The sequence below is a fragment of the Podarcis pityusensis genome, assembly GCF_964106645.2.
Source record: "Podarcis pityusensis genome assembly, chromosome: 10".
Taxonomy (NCBI): domain Eukaryota; kingdom Metazoa; phylum Chordata; class Lepidosauria; order Squamata; family Lacertidae; genus Podarcis; species Podarcis pityusensis.
The window spans coordinates 42,016,195-42,035,408 of record NC_138035.1 but is presented as its reverse complement, the minus strand read 5'-3'; the positions used below and the strand labels follow the sequence as shown (position 1 = coordinate 42,035,408).

The 19,214-nt window shown below is 38.7% G+C and overlaps 1 protein-coding gene across 1 annotated transcript in view; it reads left to right on the top strand.

The window, feature by feature from the left end:
* Positions 1-18,384, top strand: part of OTOGL (otogelin like) — an 83,803-nt gene extending 65,419 nt beyond the window's left edge. The window contains exons 45-58 of the mRNA XM_080972054.1: positions 1,605-1,817; positions 3,296-3,400; positions 3,612-3,719; positions 4,918-5,019; positions 5,203-5,307; positions 5,407-5,447; positions 7,403-7,466; positions 8,190-8,368; positions 10,002-10,106; positions 11,756-11,875; positions 12,645-12,690; positions 14,926-14,997; positions 16,136-16,215; positions 17,666-18,384. Coding sequence (XP_080828180.1) covers positions 1,605-1,817; positions 3,296-3,400; positions 3,612-3,719; positions 4,918-5,019; positions 5,203-5,307; positions 5,407-5,447; positions 7,403-7,466; positions 8,190-8,368; positions 10,002-10,106; positions 11,756-11,875; positions 12,645-12,690; positions 14,926-14,997; positions 16,136-16,215; positions 17,666-17,866 — 1,541 coding nt within the window. The 3' untranslated portion in view covers positions 17,867-18,384. The remainder of the gene's footprint in view (positions 1-1,604; positions 1,818-3,295; positions 3,401-3,611; positions 3,720-4,917; positions 5,020-5,202; positions 5,308-5,406; positions 5,448-7,402; positions 7,467-8,189; positions 8,369-10,001; positions 10,107-11,755; positions 11,876-12,644; positions 12,691-14,925; positions 14,998-16,135; positions 16,216-17,665) is intronic.
* The last annotated feature ends 830 nt before the right edge of the window (positions 18,385-19,214 follow it).

Below are 19,214 nucleotides of genomic sequence, written 5' to 3'. Positions count from 1 at the left end.
TTGAAATTAATAGACAGCCCAGAGTACCTCCAGCTTTTTCTATTCCCAAATGAGTGCAGCTTGAAAAACTGTGCTCCATCTAAAGGCTGCAAAATCACTGCCACTGTTTATCCTATGCATGTCGATTCAGAAGTGAATTTCTGAGTAACAGTCCATAGGATTGCAGCCTGCGTTTGTTTTAAAATTTGCTGTATTACAAATTTCTTGGTAAGATCCTTCAGTGTGCGTGACCATATCCCTGATAGTGATTGCAAAAAGGTGGATTGATAATTTTTGTGGGCCAAGGTGAAACAATGTTAAAATTTTAGTTGAAGACTAATGATAAAGGAGTCAAAAGGCTTCCCAGTGTGATTATTCATACAACCCAGTTGTTGTCATTTCCACAGGGAGCACCTAAATATTTAGTGATGTCAATATGGGGTCCACACTGCCTTTCCCTGCTACTTGCCATCTCGAAGTGGGTCAGGTATCTGTTTTTGCATTGCAATAAAAATCAAACCTTATAAAGGAGGCGATTGTAGATGGTAATTCTGGGTTTGTGTTCTATAATTAGTTATATGAACATGCAGTCAAGCTGATCAAATGGAGATTGGGAGCCATTAAGCTGTTATTAATTTAACAATCACCTTTTGTATAAGTCTCAAGGCAATTATCATACGAACAACTGGGTTTTAAAAGAATACAAAAATATAGGTTTTAAGGCAATGCAAATTCACACCCAAAGCATAATAAAAATATTATACTAAAGTAAAAAATCACACCCAAAACAGACCTACCGAAAAATCATCCAGAAAAACTTTGTCAAAACAAAAATGTCTTCGACTATTTCTGGACAGTACATATTGTGGGAACCCACCTTAGCTCAACAGCAATGCTGTTCCACAAAACTGGGGCAAACATACTGAATGCTGTGGAGCAGGCTTCTAATATTTTAGGCATACCCATAAAAGAGACTGTACTGCAGAATGCAGTGGCCTAACGGACTGGTAGGGTGGTCTCTCAAGTAACCTGCTCCCAAGTTGTGTTGGGATTTATATGTTTGTACCAAAACCTTGAAATAGGCCTGGTAGCATGTAGGCAACCTGTTCTTGTAAAGATAGCAAGCTCAAAGGTCGCTAGGTCTTAGAGACAGGATACTTCTGCCGAATGAATATCAAATGCACGGGACATTTTCATGCCTTGTTTTGTAAGCTTCAAGAGTCATTTAGCTGTCAGCTGCTGGAAATAGTATGGTGGGTTAGATGGAACTCAAATTGACCCAGTAAGGCAAGTCTTCATTTTCACAATGGTTCATAAAATCACATCAGCTCTTTTAACTGGATCATGTTGAAGTAAATGGGTAATTTGTGAAGAAACATGAACTCTGATGTGCATAAGTTGCTAGTCAGGAAAGCAGATAATTCTATTTTGGTCATAGATATTGAGTAACTAAAATCTCTTTTAAGTTGCACAGTTTTTCAAATGATAGTCTACAAATATGTTCCAGGAAGAAATGTAAGCCCCTTAATTAGAAGTTGTATTTGTACTAATTTCCTAGTTTCTAATTGGATATGGTTCATATTTTCTGTCTTTCTGAAGGATGTTATGCTCTCTTTCGTTTATAGCATGTACTGACAATGCAGGGCATCCCCGTTCAGCTGGAGAGGTTTGGAATGGCTCCAAGAAAGGGTGCTGCATGTATATGTGTGTGGAGAATGGGAGCATTATTGCCGTAGAGCCTGAATGCAATAAAGAGGCGCCTCCGATATGCCAACGAGAGGGTGAAGTGATTATTAATGTGATCGAGGAAGGGGCTTGCTGTCCAAAGAAAGTCTGTGGTAGGTAATGTTTATGAGGTGCTGTATTATTATGTTGAAAGGAATTGATCTGCGTGCTAATAAAATTTGTCAGATTGCTTACGATTAGAGAAAATTAATAATTCCTCATGGATAAAGCCAGTGCTGAAGTTTTGGAGAGAAAAACAAAGAAACATATATCTATTATGGTTCTGATCCCTGCTATAAGCTATAAAAAGGCTCCCTTCTGAGTTGTGATGGAAATGTCCCATCACCATTCAGCTGAGGAACTGGTGGTGGTGGGTCTATAGAATTAAACACCTATCTGGTTACACCCTGTGATAGGAATGTGGGAGATGGGACTGTGGTTTACACACTTCTCCACAGTTAAGGAACATAATTAGGCCAGCCAAAAGGCTTGCTCGGATGTGTACAGAAGTGCAAAAAATGTATAGCACTCTTCTTAGCATCTTTGTGATTCTCCTCTTCAAACTCTGACTTCTCTGTTTCCATTTCATTATGAATGATCATATAGCTGCACTATCATGGCTGCATGCAGAGGGGTGGTGGGAGGCACTTGCAGAGGAACCCCCAAGGGAAGAGGGCTCAGAGCCAGAGGATTGGTGACAGGATGACGATGAGCAGTCAGAGGGAGAAGACTGGGAGGGGGAGGTGTTGGAAGCTGAAGAGGCAACAGGGTTTAGTGAGCAGGGAGAGGCTGGGGCAGAGAGCAGTGCAGAATCTGATGCTGAAGTGGAGGCTGGAAAAAATGGTAGGCAAGAGGTAGAGATGAGATAGTATGCTGAAGAAACCAGGGGGTCTCCTCCTCCTGCTGTGGCCAGTTCCCCTTCTTCCTGGTCTCCCAGCACACAGGGAAAAATGAAAAGAGCAGAGCAGAGATTGGTTGTGTGCAGACACAGCTTAGGAAACACACTGAAGAGGAGGAGCCTTAGAGAACAGTGAGACCTTCAGTCCTTGCAGCTGCCTCTTTGGGGCAAGACCTACTAGGAACACTAGGCCTGCACTGTTTTAGCTTCTTTGAAGAAAGAGTTAACTTCACTAAAACCGTGTTTTTTAATTACTGACCTACAATTGTCTCTGGCTGCTGACACTTAAGTCTTCCTTAACAAATGAAGAAAAACAGATTTGGACATTGACAGGCTGAAAATGTTGACATACTTTGTTCACCTTTGATTTTGTGCAAATAAGACCTAATTTCCCCCCCCTATCCTGCTTTTGAGAAAAAAAACTCTTCTGTATTTAAAACGATTGACCCATATCCTAATAAATAATAACTCAAGGTATTATAATATTAAGCATGACTAATTGTAGGATCATTTTTTTATTTGAAACATACTTCCTTGTAGGAAGTGAACAGTTGCTTCAGTATTTGCATTGACTGGTAAATAGTAGATTTAATAAATAGCCTTGAAGTTATGAATAGATGTCATCTTCATGAGACATGTTAACGTTTGATAGCACTATACTGAATGGGCCGGTCTTTTTATTTTTATATTCAGAATGCAACATGACTCTTTGTGATCCTCTTACTCCAACTTGCAGAAGTGTTGAGAAATTGGTAGTGGTATACGACCCTTTGTCATGCTGTCCTAAGTACCGATGTGGTAAGTGATAATTAATGTTCATTTATTTTTATTTTATTGTATGTATATCCTGCTTTTCTTTCATCTTGGAACACAAGTCGGCATACCTGTGATCAGACTGAAAAATTACATCAAGAGATTGGTCATCTATGTATGTGTAGCTCTTCTGAGGATTTAAAAATAACAAGTTTTTACTAGAGAAACTGTTTTGTGTCATTGTTTTTTAATTCAGAATGTGATCCATCAGCATGCCCCAATGCTTCCCGTCCAGAATGCAGAGAAGACCAATTTCTTGTTGAGGCAAAACAGGAGGATCCTTGCTGTTTTTCTTATTTGTGTGGTAAGGAAGCTTTCCCATGCTGGTAAGTCCATGAGTAAGCAGGGGATTCCAGAATATCTACAACTGAAAACGTAAGAGCCCTGCTAGATCAGGCTAATGGCTTATCTAATCCAGCACTGTCTTCCCACCATTTTGTGTCATCAGAAGATGCAGGATATTATGAGAGTGGGAGGAAGATGTCACCCTATCAACTTCTCCATAGTGTTACAATGCATAATTTGTGCATCTCTATCATGTCCTCCCTTATTCACCGTTTTCTTAAGCTAAAGAGCCCCAAACACTGCAACTGTTGCTCACTAAAATAGTTTTGGCTGCTTCTTTATTATTTTAGGTGTTCTTTCCTGCAAATATAGAGTTTGGTTTTTCAATTTAGTTACATAAGTTGCCTGTTTTTAAAAGTAAGATGTAAGCGCAGTCAATTTTAATGGCTGGTTTTCTCCTCAAGGTACAAAAATTGCATTATTAGAGAGTGATTGGATCCTAAGTTTAATTTGGGGAAGCCTATTTAAATGTGCATGCACCATTCACAGTATATATATATATATATGAATGAAGTATCTATTGTCCCCAAATTTTAAAAATGCATAGTATGAATTAGCTCTAAAAAGAAGCTAATCTGGAGCAACTTTGTACAACTGCATAACTGCATAGAATTATTTGGACTTGATTCTCAGAGTAATTTTATTTCTATATGGAGTAATTGAATTTCCCCTAATATAGCACTTCAGATAGCGGGAGATGAGAACTTAGCTGAAGGCATCTAGGCTTCAGCTGAGACTTTTCAAGGCTATGCCATTTTTGAGATAGTTATGTATTCCAAAGTGTTTCAGCTGAAAAAGAAACTTCAGGAAAAAGAGGAACACAAATCTAAATAAAATAAATTTATAAAAGTTATTTTATACATTTGTATGTCAGTGTAGATTTGAGGTACCTGCAAAATTCATCTGATTTCTCTCAGCTGTACATTGACTGCTTCTAGGAATTAAGTACAGATTTGGTGAAATCTACCAGAACGAAGAGTGACCCAATGCTACAGTTCGCCTCAGTATCAAGTTAACATTAGATCTCTACAATACTACAGCTGTATAAATTTTAACCTACTGTTAGGTATTCTTCATTGTCTTCCAGCACTTTTTAATGGCAATAAAGCAGCTTCATATATGTTTTAACTGGACGTTTGATTTATTTTCTCCTGCAGTTTGTGAATCCTGCATTGAACCTATTCCGTTATGCAATGAAGGGGAAATTCTCACTGTAGATCTTAGCTCCACACATTATTGTTGCCCTCGTTACCACTGTGGTAAGGTCTGCTTTGTTAATATATATTGGGTTAATATGACTGCTTCTATTACCATTCAATTACTACTGCAGTTACCAGGCAGTGGTATCAGTGTGGTACCTGGCAACTCTTTATTTGTTGAGGTTTTACTAATGCTAATCTTTTTTCTTTTTCTTTTTAATTGCATCACTTCTCTTCCTGCAGTCTGTGATGAGAATCACTGTCACTTACCTCTTCTGAACTGTTCTGCTGATATGAAGCTGGTGAAGAAGAGAATAGCTGGGCAGTGCTGTCCAGACTGGAATTGTGGTATCTGTGTTTTATTTTTATCAATAATTATTTGAATAAGCAACGTATGGCCACTTTTCCCACTGACTGATCCTTCTATCTCTGTCCTTCTCTCCTCAGAATGTGACTGTGAAAGTGCTACTATCCCATCTTGTAAAGTGGTAAGACATGTTTGTCTTGGAGGCAGTTTAGTAACATATATAACGTTTCAGCTTTTTAGTGGAGAACAGCAATATCTCAAGGATGATATCAGCTCTTTAGCTTCTTCCATAAAGCAAAACATGGTCACGCATATTTCAAGCACGGCTATTTCTCATTAATCTAATTTAAAAAATAAATAAATCAACACTTGAGCCACAAAGTGTTAATTATTTGTTCCGAGTCATTACCTTTATAAATGAGCAAAGGTCAATGGATATTAACGTATTATTATGAATGCATAGTTGGTATTTGGGGGTGGGGTATGTTTGTTTTACTGTTTTTATTCTGGTTTGTTAGTCACCTTGAGTCTCTTTGGAGAAATAGATGGGGTGGGAAAAATTAAAATAAATAAAATTAAATTTGAAGATTCTTACTTTGAGGCCTTTTTTTTTTGTCTGTTCAACTATCATATTAGGGGACGTGGGTGGTGCTGTGGTCTAAATCACTGAGCCTAGGGCTTGCCGATCAGAAGGTCAGTGGTTCGAATCCCCGCGACAGGGTGAGCTCCCGTTGCTCGGCCCCTGCTCCTGCCAACCTAGCAGTTCGAAAGCATGTCAAAGTGCAAGTAGATAAATAGGTACCACTCTGGCGGAAAGGTAAACGGCGTTTCCGTGTGCTGTTCTGGTTCGCCAGAAGCAGCTTAGTCATGCTGGCCACATGACTCGGTAGCTGTCTGTGGACAAACGCCGGCTCCCTCGGCCTATAGAGCGAGGTGAGCGCTGCAACCCAGAGTCGTCCGCGACTGGACCTAATGGTCAGGGGTACCTTTACCTTTACTATCATATTCTGTTCTAACACCTGTTCTATATCTGTTCTGCCATCATCAGTCATAGGTATGCAGAAACTATATAAGATATGTGAAGGATAAGATTGTGCCTAAGTCTGTGTATGACTTAGTTGGATATCGCCCTATGATTTTAAATATTATCCTGTTTCAGTTTGCCAACACACATTGAAATGTACGAGCCTCTTTATTATCTGCAAGAATGTAGACTTGTTCTGAAACATATATACACTTTAAATTATGTCGACTTTTGTAATATGTGAGCTTTCAAACAAACCACTTTCCTTCCATTTTTCTAGCTTTGCTTAAACAAATATTTCCCGTGACCTGGAAAATGTCTAATTGAAAACCCCTATCTATCACAGTGTGATAAAACGTTGATATGTCTGTTATACCCTTCCTAAATAATATAAAGAGTGTGGTGCATAGTTCAATATGGTAGGTGCTTTATTGTGTGCCTAATATTGCTGTTAATTCTAAAATCATGACGATATGAGGAAAGCAAAGAAGTGACCTGATTAAAAATATACAGTGGTACCTCAGATTATGAACTTAATTCGTTCTGGAAGTCTGTTCTTAACCCGAAGCGTTCTTAACCCAAGGCGCCCATTCCCTACATAAGCCTCCTGTGGCCCCAGAAGCGGATTGCATTCGTATCCTGGGGCAAAGTTCGCAACCCGGAACACCTACTTCCAGGTTTGTGGAGTTCGTAACCCGAAGCGTTTGTAAGCAGGACAGTTTGTAACCTGAGGTACTGCTGTATATTCTGTAGTGTTTTTTTTAAAGGGGTCTATGGGGCTGTGATAAGGGAGTGCGGAGGGCATTGCTGAGCATTTGCCAAGGCCTGCTCTACCTCAGGGAAACCTGCAACATTCTAAAAAAGTCACTTTTCACCTGCCTTCTCCAAGTATATAAGCAGTGAGAGGAAAGAGCAGCAGCCTGCAAGTACTTTGCCCTCTTCTGCTTGGTTTTTTTCTGAGGAATAAAGAAATCCTCTTGCTTTTGTTAACATGCGCATGTAACTGTGCCAGTTTGTTTATCAGAAGTTAGTTTTCTTGGTCTCATAGATGAAAATGCATGTGCATATATTTGGACACATATGACACAGCAACATCATTTTTCATATTACAGGGAGAAGTTCAGAGAATAGATGGCAACGTTTCTAGCACATGTGGCTGCTCGCAGTACACCTGTGGTATGTTGTGTGTGTGTGTGTGTGTATACACAATGTTATCAAGATCTGTATATATATCCAATATTGTCAATATCTGTTTTTAATAGATACATACATATGTCTGGCAGCAAACCCCAGAAATCTTCTACTCTTAAAATTCTCACTGAATTCTTGGCATGCAATTAAAGAATTGCATTCAAATGCAATTAAATCGAGAAAGGGGCTACCTGCTTGAATAGAAATATTTCATACTCACTAGCTTTAGATCAGCCATATTTCTCAAGGCTATTACATCATACATTGTTGATATGGCAAGATAAATCCTGTTCTTTTTATATCTGACTTTGAACCAAAAAATAAAATATAAATTTAATTAATTGATATAAACTTAATTAAAATTAGATACAAAGCTACTTCTGTATAGTGTGAAAAGCATAATTGGGTAAACATTGAAGGCCTATCTTTTATTGAAAGCAGAGACATTCTGGATTTGTAAGTAAAATCGTGATCTGAATTTATTTCCCTCATAACTACAAACATTCCAGGGGATTTAGCAATGATAGACTTGATAGAATACCAGGATTATGTGGAGGGTTTTTTGTTGTGTGTGCACATATAGAAATACATAAATTTTCTGTGTCAGATAGAGGCTCCAATGCTTCTTAAAGGTAGAAGATTTCTACAGGTTTATCACTTCTTGTACATCCAACATTCTTAACACAACTATTTCATTTTTTACATTAGAAAAGGATAATGTCTGTGTATTCCAAGAAGTCACCATATTGAGCCCTGGTCAGTCCATGATTCAATATTTGGATGAAGATCATTGTTACATAGCAAGATGTTCGCAGGAAAAAGACCCTAGCACAGGATTTCATGCCATGGATCTCATTGTAGTTAACTGTTCCCAAAAATGTGAAGCTGTAAGTATTGCTAAAATGTAAGGGTGAAGTCATTTGTGAATTCTATAAGGATGTAGTTGCTCTTTAAATTTACTCCAAAAAATTGTAGTCAGTGTCATGTACAGATATTTTAAGTTTTGCTTCAACAATATATTCATTATTGCTTGAAAAACTTTGAACTAATGCAGGCTTTCTCAAACTCGGCCCTCCAGATGTTTTTGGCCTACAGCTCCCATGATTCCTAGCTAGCAGGACCAGTGGTCAGGGATGATGGGAACTATAGTCTCAAAACATCTGGAGGGCCGAGTTTGAGGAAGCCTAAACTAATGAGTTGGATTCAATGCTTCCATTCCTCTGATGGAAGCTCCTCCACTTAGTGAAATGAAATATCTGGGTCCAGTACAGTGACTGGGAAAGACTTGTCTGAAGAGAACCACTGCTAGATGGACCAATGCTCTGACTGTATTATCACAGCTTCCTTTGTTCCTTTGGTGAGATATTGCCAGGGGCGTAGTTAGCTGCTCTGGCACCCAGAGCGGCGGGGATGGGGCGGTCTGCCCACGGGGTGCTGCGGTGATCTGCGCATGGGGGCACTGTGCCGATCCATGCATGGGGGTACTGCGGCGATCCGCCCGGGGGGGTGGCGCAGCAAGGCGAGCTGTCCACGGAGTCTGCCTGGTGGACGCAAGCCCCACAGTGTCGTTTCGGGCAGGAGAGAGGCATGGCTCGGGCGCACTGCAGGCCAGGCCTGCAGTAAGTGCTGACCCCCACGGTGTGCCATTTAGTCACCCCCACACACACCACCCCCACCCCTCTTCCTATGTCCCTGGATATTGCATATCAATAGGTCAACTCTGCCTTCTTGCCAGGTGCTGTAGTCTAAACCACTGAGCCTCTTGGGCTTGCTGATCAGAAGGTTGGCGGTTTGAATCCTCATGACGGAGTGAGCTCCCATTGCTCTGTCCCAGCTCCTGCCAACCTAGCAGTTTACAAGCACATCAGTGCAAGTAGATAAATAGGTACCATTGTGGTGGGAAGGTAAATGGCATTTCTTTGCGCTCTGGTTTCCGACATGGTGTTCTGTTGTGCCAGAAGCGGTTTAGTCATTCTGGCCACATGACCCGGAAAGCTGTCTGTGGACAAATGCCTGCTCCCTCAGCCTGAAAGCAAGATGAGTGCCGCAACCCCATAGATAGTTGCCCTTGACTGGCCTTAACCACCCAGGGGTCCTTTTTTACTTGCCATTGAGCAGGATAGTTTTAGGCCTGCATGATGAAACCACTGGAAGAAATCCTTTTTCTTTCTGTTTTTCTGGAACAGCGGCACCCTTTCTGCACCTCTCTCCTTATTTAGTTATCTTAGGCAGAGGCGTCCTAGACTGTGGATAGTAAAGCAAAATCAGTTTTAGTGTGTAAATTGCATGAGAAAGCTTTTCATCTCAGTTGGTCTAAGGGCTGGTGGCAATAGTTACAAGGTGGCAACCTGTTAACAGCAATGACATGGGAACAAAGAAACGCACAGAAAACCATAATATCAACATTTTGCTATCACAGCACATTAAATCCATGACATGGTTGTAGTTATTAGTATGTATTTGAAAAAAATGCTTTAAATATTATCCTTTTTAAACATAAAACATCTATCTTTTTAACAGCACCAAGTATACGTCCCATCTCCTGGTCAACACGCTTGTTGTGGTTCCTGCATAAATGTGTCCTGTATTTTCTATTCTGGCAACGGAACCTCAGTCATTTATGAAGTAAGTCCTCCTGAAAAGCTGAAGAAAATAGACTACGTTATCAGAATTCAGACTATGTTGTCTTTAATTTATAAAAATTATTAAATCCTATAGAAGTTGTTCCACATATTCCTACTCTTGATCCAAACTTTCTTTGGTTGGAAGCCACCTTGAATATTTGGTGCTTGTGTCCATAGGGGCGTCATCACAAGCCAGAAAATAGTTAGGGGTGCCACCTGCACAAACGCTTGAGTAAGTCAGGTGATGTTTGGCACATTTGATCCAAAACACTATAAATAATTGAAAATCTAATGTGTAGGACCTGAACACAATTCAACAGCAGCAGCTCTTTCAGACCTCTTGGTACCAAATTGTTGTTCTAAAATTATGGTCCAGATCTTTATGGGATTTTTCATCCAACAACACCGCCTCCCTTCTTTCTTCACGTGAGGTAAAAAACAGCATAAACCTTGGATGCTTTCAGGCAACCTGTATTTTCAACAAAAAATGGACTTTTAACTTACTCCTGCATTTGCCTTGGTTGTTTGTGTGAGTTACGTTGTAATGGCCATCGCTACAAACAATTAAAAAATCTGACCAAAAAACCCAAACAAACCTGTAAGAGGCCAGAAAGAAGCTATCTCCTCTCAGTTGCACATCCTGCTTTGTAAGTCAGTTTAAATACGAGTTTCCCCATTTAGATGTCACAGGAAATTAACATGCCATGTATACAAACAGAGGGGCAGGGCAAGGAGGGAGTGGATCAACCCTGTTACATCTTAACTGAGCCAACAATTAAAAATATTAGATGCAAACCACAGCATGATGTCTTAGTTTGAGGTGGATGTGCAAACTATGTTGCATCTTAACTGTGATTGAGTACAGCCATACCTTGGATCTCAAATGCCTTAGCTCCCAAACAAATCAACTCTGGAACGATCGAAACCCAGAAGTGAGTGTTCCGGTTTTCGAATGATTTTTGGAAGCCGAACATCCGGCACAGCTTCTGCGGCTTCCAATTGGCTGCTGGGCGCTCTTGCGGCCAATTGGAAGCCGTGCCTTGGTTTTCATATGGTTCCGGGAGTCAAATGGACTCCCAGAACACATTCTGTTCGAGAACCAAGGTACCACTGTATTGCACTGGAACTGAGCAAATCACGGTTAAAGCAGTCTCTATGCCTGCCTCATAGCAAGGTAAGAAGCAAGAGTTCTGGTAACTTGTTATATATGCACTCTCAAGGCAGGGCTTTATAAGCTCAGTTATGGCTCTACTCCAGGCATAGGCAAACTCTGGCTACAATGTTTGAGACTACAATTCCCATCATCCCTAGCTAACAGGACCAGTGGTCAGGGATGATGGGAATTGTAGTCTGACACATCTGGTGTTTGCCTATGCCTGCTCTACTCTGTGCCTGAGAATCCCCAAGTGGTGTGAAGGCAACAAACAATGATGAGTGCTAACAGGAGCTACCCGTCTTGGAAATTGTGGCCTTTGAGAAACAGGAAAGTGTTGTTATTGCAGTGAAGATGGTTAATATGGTGTTCTCAGAAAACATTGATTGTGGTCAGTTCTGTAGCCATTAAACCCTAATGTCAAGTAAATGTTCCTGTGGTCTTTTAATCAGTTCTTTTTTCTCCAGAAGAATAACCTTTGATCTCTTACTTTATAGGAAGGAAGCACATGGGACTCAAACTGCACTAAATATGAATGCACAAAGACTGCTGGTGGTGCAATTGTGCTTGGCTCCAGTGTGGTTTGCCCACCCTTTAATGAGACTGAGTGCACAAAGGTTTGTAATCCTATACATATTGTATACAAATGAGGAAATATATGAAATAACATTTTTCTTGAGCATGCAATCCGCTTGTAATTGTTTAATACAGACAAAATGCCTACATTTCAGTGTTTTCATTAATCTTTTTTTCTGAATTACGCCAGACGGCAAATAATATCTTACTTACATAAAGTCTTATTTACATAAATGAAAATGTCGTTATCTGGAGTCCATGAGCTTTATGGTGCAAATGTGTGGACGGTTCTGCATGAATGCTTGTGGATCTGCTTCTTTCATTGTAATGAATACATCAGAACTGATTCTAATCAGTGGATTAGAATAAATGTGGCTAATGCAAAGGCTCACAGTCTTCAGATTTTGTGACTCGCAGTGTGTCTGCTCAGAAGAAAACCCAAGTGAGTTAATTGGGACTTACTCCAAGATGAATGTGATAAGGATTGCATGTTAAGGATTCTTAACATGAAAGTTATACTGGAGTGCCAAAGGTAGAGCTGCCATACGCCCGCCAAAAATTGCGTCCAGGCAGAATTTCCAAAAATTGGAAAAAATGTCCGGGAAAACCCAGCTGTATGGTAACCCATGTCGGAAGTGTAGATTTTGTGGCAAATTTCATATATATATATAAAAATAGCTCAAAAACTTTTTGAAATATGACAACCCTACCAAAGATTAGTCATCCCTGGTTTACAAGAGTCATTCAGACTTATCAAAATGTTCCTTTGGGCACAGTCTGTTTTGAAATATTCTTTTTTTATTTTCCCAGAATGGAGGCACTATAGAGACATATAATGATGGCTGCTGCAGGACGTGTAAGTGGAACAAAAGCTGCATTCAGGGCTAGTTGTATGCTAGTTTGGCTTCGGTTTTGGATAGCTGTGTGTGTTTTTCACTCCTTTTAAGTGGGACATGTGGAAATAAAAAGCATGCCATCCCAAATCATGTAATGTATGTGTAGTCTTAACAAATGTCATTGACAAGCCTTGCTTTATATGGCTGCTCACATGGTGATTTTGGTTGTGGTTTTTTTGGTTAAACTTTTTTTCTTCTGGAGTATAACCAAATCTCGCCAAATATAGCAGGGGGTAAAACTAAAAGCTACTTTGTATTTTTAATAAATGAGGTTATATATACATATATATAGATATAGATATTTGCCTAGATTGTTCCAGAACAATTCATGCACACATGTTTGAAATAAAAGTTCAAAAAGATGGAGAATTGATTTATAACTTAGCGTGATGGTGGTTTTAGGTTCTCCTGTTATGTGTTCTCTAGGAATAAATGTTTTTCGTCTTCAGTCCAAGTCCAAATATAACAAGATATTTAAGTGAGCAAAATTATGCATAAAGAATTTTTAAAAAGAGACAATTTCCTTTGTAAGAAGTTATGTATCAAATTGCAATGTGCAAATATGAAAGCATTTGCACAAAACATTGTACGGCATATTCCAGTTTCAGGAGCAAAAAGGTCTCTGTGACATAAATTAGCACATCCAGATAGTGAAGGACATTGTACACTTGGATTCTCTTTTGACAGTCCCCCCTAGGCTTATTTTGCAGTGACCTAAACATTTCAAAACTTTGATAGCCAATGGGAACTTAGCAGTGCAATATGACTTTTCACAGGCCTCATTCACATACCACATTAAACCATAGTTCAAAAGCAAACAATGTTTAATGTGAATATGAAGAATATGAACTGTACCAATGTGAGGAATTGTAGACATTTTAACTGAGAAGGAAGAAAAAACTTTCAACACCTGCATGGGCTCTAGAAAGAACAGAATTGGGGGGGGGGGGGATCACAAACAACTCTAAGCGAAGCAATAAAGAAATACAAAGCAAGCTACACAGATTGGTGGTTCCTAACATCTTTACGAAGGGAAATATGTTTGTTCTTTATATTCCTTGGGAAATCTTTCATGCTGCAGTTCACTAAAGCAGACTAGTCAGACCAACAGGAGATGCATTTGATGATCTCCTAGAAAACCTGCCTCTAACAATTTGCCAATGTCTTGGGAACTTCTATTCCATGCAGCTGCCTTTTTGTTTCTTTAGGATGTGGAAAGCACTTCTTGCTTGTGCCTGGAGCCCCCCCCCCCAATTTTCCTTTGCATGTAGGCCACACCCACACTTCTTTTCATTTGAAAACATAATACTGCCTGAAGGCATGTATCTGCAGGGCATCTGTTATGGGCCCTGCATATATAATGACTAAAGCCCTAGATATGGCTTTGGCTAAAGAGATCACTATTTTGAATGATAGACATAAACGGCCTGAGCGAATATTTTGAGTGACAGACATTAGGAAAAATATTAAGGAGAATAATTCTGCTATGTAGATAACCAACGCTGATTAAGCTCTCGATGAAGCCAAATCTTTCTCCTTCTCCATTCACTAAATGAAGCAGACTTACCCTAAGAGTTCAGTGTACATGGCTCAATGTATCTTCAGGGTATTATGAAAACTCTGTAGCTTTTGCATAGTCTGTAGCTTTTCCATAGTCTTAGGAAAGGCATTGTTATACTTCAGAACCATTGGCTGAAATGGCTTCTAAGAACAAAAAATGCAACAAAATTAAATGCTATTTTACATGCTAATAGAGAATGTTTATATATATATATATAAAAACTAAAAGCATGTGCTTTCTTTGGTAAAGCAGTTTAAAAGTCAGCTCCAAGTATAGCTTGCAGCTCCTTGGGTTTTAACGGGAACCAATAATCTTCATTTTAACAGGAGAATGATTAAATGCATGCTAAGTGAGTTCATATATTTAATTCTTACCTTGCCAGAGTCATAAGATGCCCCCTAGAACAATTATTTTTAAATCTCTTGTGTGAACATTGTAGTTTTGTTACCCAGGCAAGTCTTAAAGCACAGGTTGTCAATAACTGAGAAAAATAGGAAGACTTTTTTTTCCTATTTTTCAAAAAGAAAAAAAAAGAGAAATTACAGTTGGCAGTGTAAGAATTAATACAATGTTATTCTTGTAAAAATATGTTTTTATATTACAAAAAAACTTATGTTCCCAATAATTCTGCCAGGTTCTGGACGGGGTGTATTACCCTTTGCCATTAGCCCCGTAGTCTCTACTGATAGTATTAATTGTGAACCAGGTATTACTATTTTTAATAATGTATTTTCTTTCCTTTAAAAATTGTTAAAATGTTAATATTCTTTATAGAGATGTTGTCGATATGCTTCTGTAACTCAGTGTTTCCAGTATTTATTAGATGACATTACACACCTTACTTAGTTCATTGCTTATCGCTTTGCAGAATCAGAATATTTGGGCCATTTTTTTAAAAGAGAAAATTGCTGAGGCTTTTTCTTTCCTAATTAAAGAGCCACCTTGCAGTGATGGCTGTCACAGTGCTGTGCTAGGAAGCAATTAAGTGGTGACTGAGGGAAAGATGGTGCCCTTATTTGTGAGTTTGTGTTGTGAGGTGGTGGATGCGGGGGCATTTGTGATATAGACACATGGATCTATTGGCCTAGCTGTGTTCACAAAAGGAGGTATATCGTAGAACTGTCTTTTAACATTGAAATAATGCTTCAATTCCCATGGCTGATGGAAGCTCCTTGATTGTATTGGCACTCCTGTGTAGATTTAGCTGAGAAGATTTCTGTGAACCAGACCTTCAGCAAGTTAGATTTACTGCACCTGGTGCATCCTGGCTTTCCTTCTTGATTTTTGTAATGCGCATTCAGTTTTCAATTTTCATTAGCTTGAGCATCAAATACTAAATGACAGCCACATTTTTATCCTTGAATCCTCTCAACATATGCAGTGAACATGGGGGTGTTAACAATGGATTAAAAACCTATTTGGAAAAATTTATGACCTATATTATGCTTCATCTCTTCCATACAAAACGGATTCTATCAGGAATGTTCCTGCATCACAAACTAATACTGAAGAATTTGTTAGCCCTTAACAAATGCTCATTAAAAGGCCATTGTCCATAGAACCGTGAGGTAGATTTTAGAAATGCAATATGGCTCCTGAGTTCTCACTTTTGAAACCAGTCCTAGAATCACCTAATGAGAAGCGCCCAGAACTTCTGGACTGATATCTAAGCATAAGGATGGCAGGTTGGTGGGAAGGATGAACTGCTGTGGAGCACGTTCAAAAGCACCAACACAAACCTAAAGGGCTCCTTGAGTCATGGCCTAATGAATGTTATTTTGAAAATTATATTCCTGGTAACAAGTATATATGAGTAAATGGCAGGTTATTTTATTTTCTATTAGGCAAACGAGATGAAAAGATTTGCCAAAAAGTGACCGTCAGAACAACTATAAGGAAACATGACTGCATAAGTCGGAGCCCTGTAAGTACATGTGCCTTAAGGCGGGCATTGGGTTGTTGTTTTAATTTTGAATATGTATTTTGTGGTTTTATATTTCGATTTTATTCTGTGAACTGCCCTGAGACCTCCAGGTATAGGGTGATATATAACTAATAATAATAATAATAATAATAATAATAATAAAGGTTACTTCCTTCCAGTCAGTGTGGATAATAAAACAAGCCAACCATTAAAACACTCAAGGGTAGTGTGCAAAATAAAGACATCTGGGAAATATCTCACCCTGGCAATGTCCTCCTAATCATACATGTATTTACAGTTTAATTGCCTCTTCCCTGAGAGAAATGCTGAGCTCTTCTGTTCAGACTCCAGATAAACTGTACACAACGTAATTGCTGACACCAGGCAAAAGCACTGACATCTATCATTAAATGTCCTCCTAAACGAAGTATGCCAATATATAACAGATGCACATAATGTGCTTTAAAAACAAACACCCCCTCTTTGTCTTCTCACAATGGGTATGCCTTTAATGTCATACAGAATAAAATCTCTTTAAGAGATCAAGATATAATACCTCTGTTTTGTGAGGTACCATTATATCAGATAATATATTTCCATGTAAGTATATACAATAAATCATTTACTGTACTGTCTCACAAAACAGAGGTATTACATCTTCACACCCTTAAGGGGGGAGTTCATTTCTATATGTATATATTAATTACAATGTTTTTGAAGTATAGATGATATACCGAGGTTATAGAGGTACATTTGCAGTTGCAGCTTAACCAGTACAAAGGTTAGGATTGGGCTGAATTCATTTTTAAAGTTACATGAGTTAATTTTTACAGATAAATGAAACTATCGGAGCAGGGTGCATATTTTTATGGGAAATTTGGCATGTGAGGCGAGTTCTTTAAGCTCTTCTTTCTTCCGCATCTCCTGGGAATTGATGTATCTCCATGTTTGGCTTGAACAAATGCTTTAGATAAATGTTTTGGTAGGTGAATGGAGACAATACCCTGTCAGATTGCTGAGCAGAGACCTGCTGGGCACAAATCACCTTCTCTTTCTCTCTCATTTGTGTTTGCCTTAGATTGGAGGCACAACAGATGTTTGCTTGAGGGCACATGTGTACTTGTAAGGAGTTGGACTCTGAGCCTCTTACGCTTTAGTTGAGGGATCTATTCCAACTCTACAATTCTGTGATTCTATCTTTCCTGTGAAGTGAGAAGTGGGGAGTGTAACTTCCCCATTCAGCTCTGAAAACAGCCTGTAGCAACCAGGGCTAACTAGTTACCTACAGATGATGTTATCTTTTTGGGAAGCAGCCCTGTGAAGTCATTAGATGAGGTGTGCACAATGTGGACATTCACAAAAAAAATATAAAAAAAATTGCTTCCTTCCTCCTCACCCCAAAGCATGAAGTAACGGATGATCTCTTGCTTCTTTATGTCTCTCTTAACAGATTAATGTGGCTTCTTGTGATGGAAAATGTCCATCTGCCACAATTTTTAATATCAACATTAATAGCCATTTAAGATTCTGTAAATGCTGTCGTGAAAACGGAGTGCAGAATCTCACCGTGCCACTCTACTGCTCAGGAAATGGCACTGAAATCTTGTATGTCATCCAGGAGCCCACAGACTGTTCATGCCAGTGGAATTAAGATTGTCTGGAATCTTACGGAAGACCATAACCAAACAGGCTATTGTATGTTTATTATTGTATTCAGATTTAATAAATATCTTATTAATATATACACATATTTTTCATGTTTCATAAATATATTAAAATTGATAGTATTCAGTGTTTTAATGCTACAGCAAAATTGTACATGTTAACATATATGCAAGAATTAGTTCATTTTAGTCATCGACTTAACTTCATTTAGATGTGTGAATTAATCAGTTCATGATAAACAATGTTAATCATAAACACGTCCATAATGATAACTGGAAACATTTTGTAGCTTATTAGCATGTCTATTCGTATCACTCATTTATACTTACAATTATTGTAAACGTTACACTGTGCAGTAAAATGTTTGCAATAAATTACTGGCAAACTGGTATTCCTTGTTTCAGTTGTGTCTTTCTGTTTGTTTTCTATCTTCCAGCACACTTTACATTTTTTGTGTTCCTTTTGAACATCCCCAGAATCTTGTGGCTAGTGTTAAAGTGTATCTGAAAACTACTAACTGCTGACATGATTTGATATTTACGGGGTTTTAAAAAGAGCTACAGGTGTTTGTGATATGTCCCTTGGATTAAAAGGTGATACAAAACATATGTATACTTCTGTTAAAGAAGAAAATGCACCTTTACTTTGGGAGGACTGCTATTATTATTTAAACAATTTAAAGATATTATATTACTATTTTGATGAAAATATTTGATAACTTTTTGTTATAAATATATGTGATTGTTCTGCAATAAAGACTACAGCTTTGGAATAACTTGTATATTGCCCGATACTTTGACAATAGTATCAGGAGAATTTAAAAATGTGCATTATAATGAAAGTCAAAGAGCATAGTTACTTCTGGAGTTAGTGCCTTATGTAGAATCTGAAAGCTCCTCACTCTGTATTAAAACCAATCTGAGGATTTCAAACAAGCACCTCATCATATTAAATCTTAGTGCAGTCACGAGAAAGAGGTGTTCCACATCCGATGATGCATATTAGATTTGGGTTAGAGCAAATTGAGATAAACGCATGTGAAACTCTGGACTGTGCAAAACTATTTACAGATACAAATCTGCTGATCTAAGCACGTCTTGAGAACCATGGGGCATTATTGAATTGTTGACCTACCTGCAACTTCTGAATACCGTGCTTTTGTTACATATCCTATTAAGTAAATAAATATATTTTAAAAGACACTTACATTACTATGAATTATTCCACTGTGTTTGTGTGTATGAGAGAGAGACTGAGAGACAGAGCTAGAGAGGGAAGAAGGAGATGCTTTGCAGTCCTGCAGTATGCAAACTCTGACTTTTGGCTCTGACTCT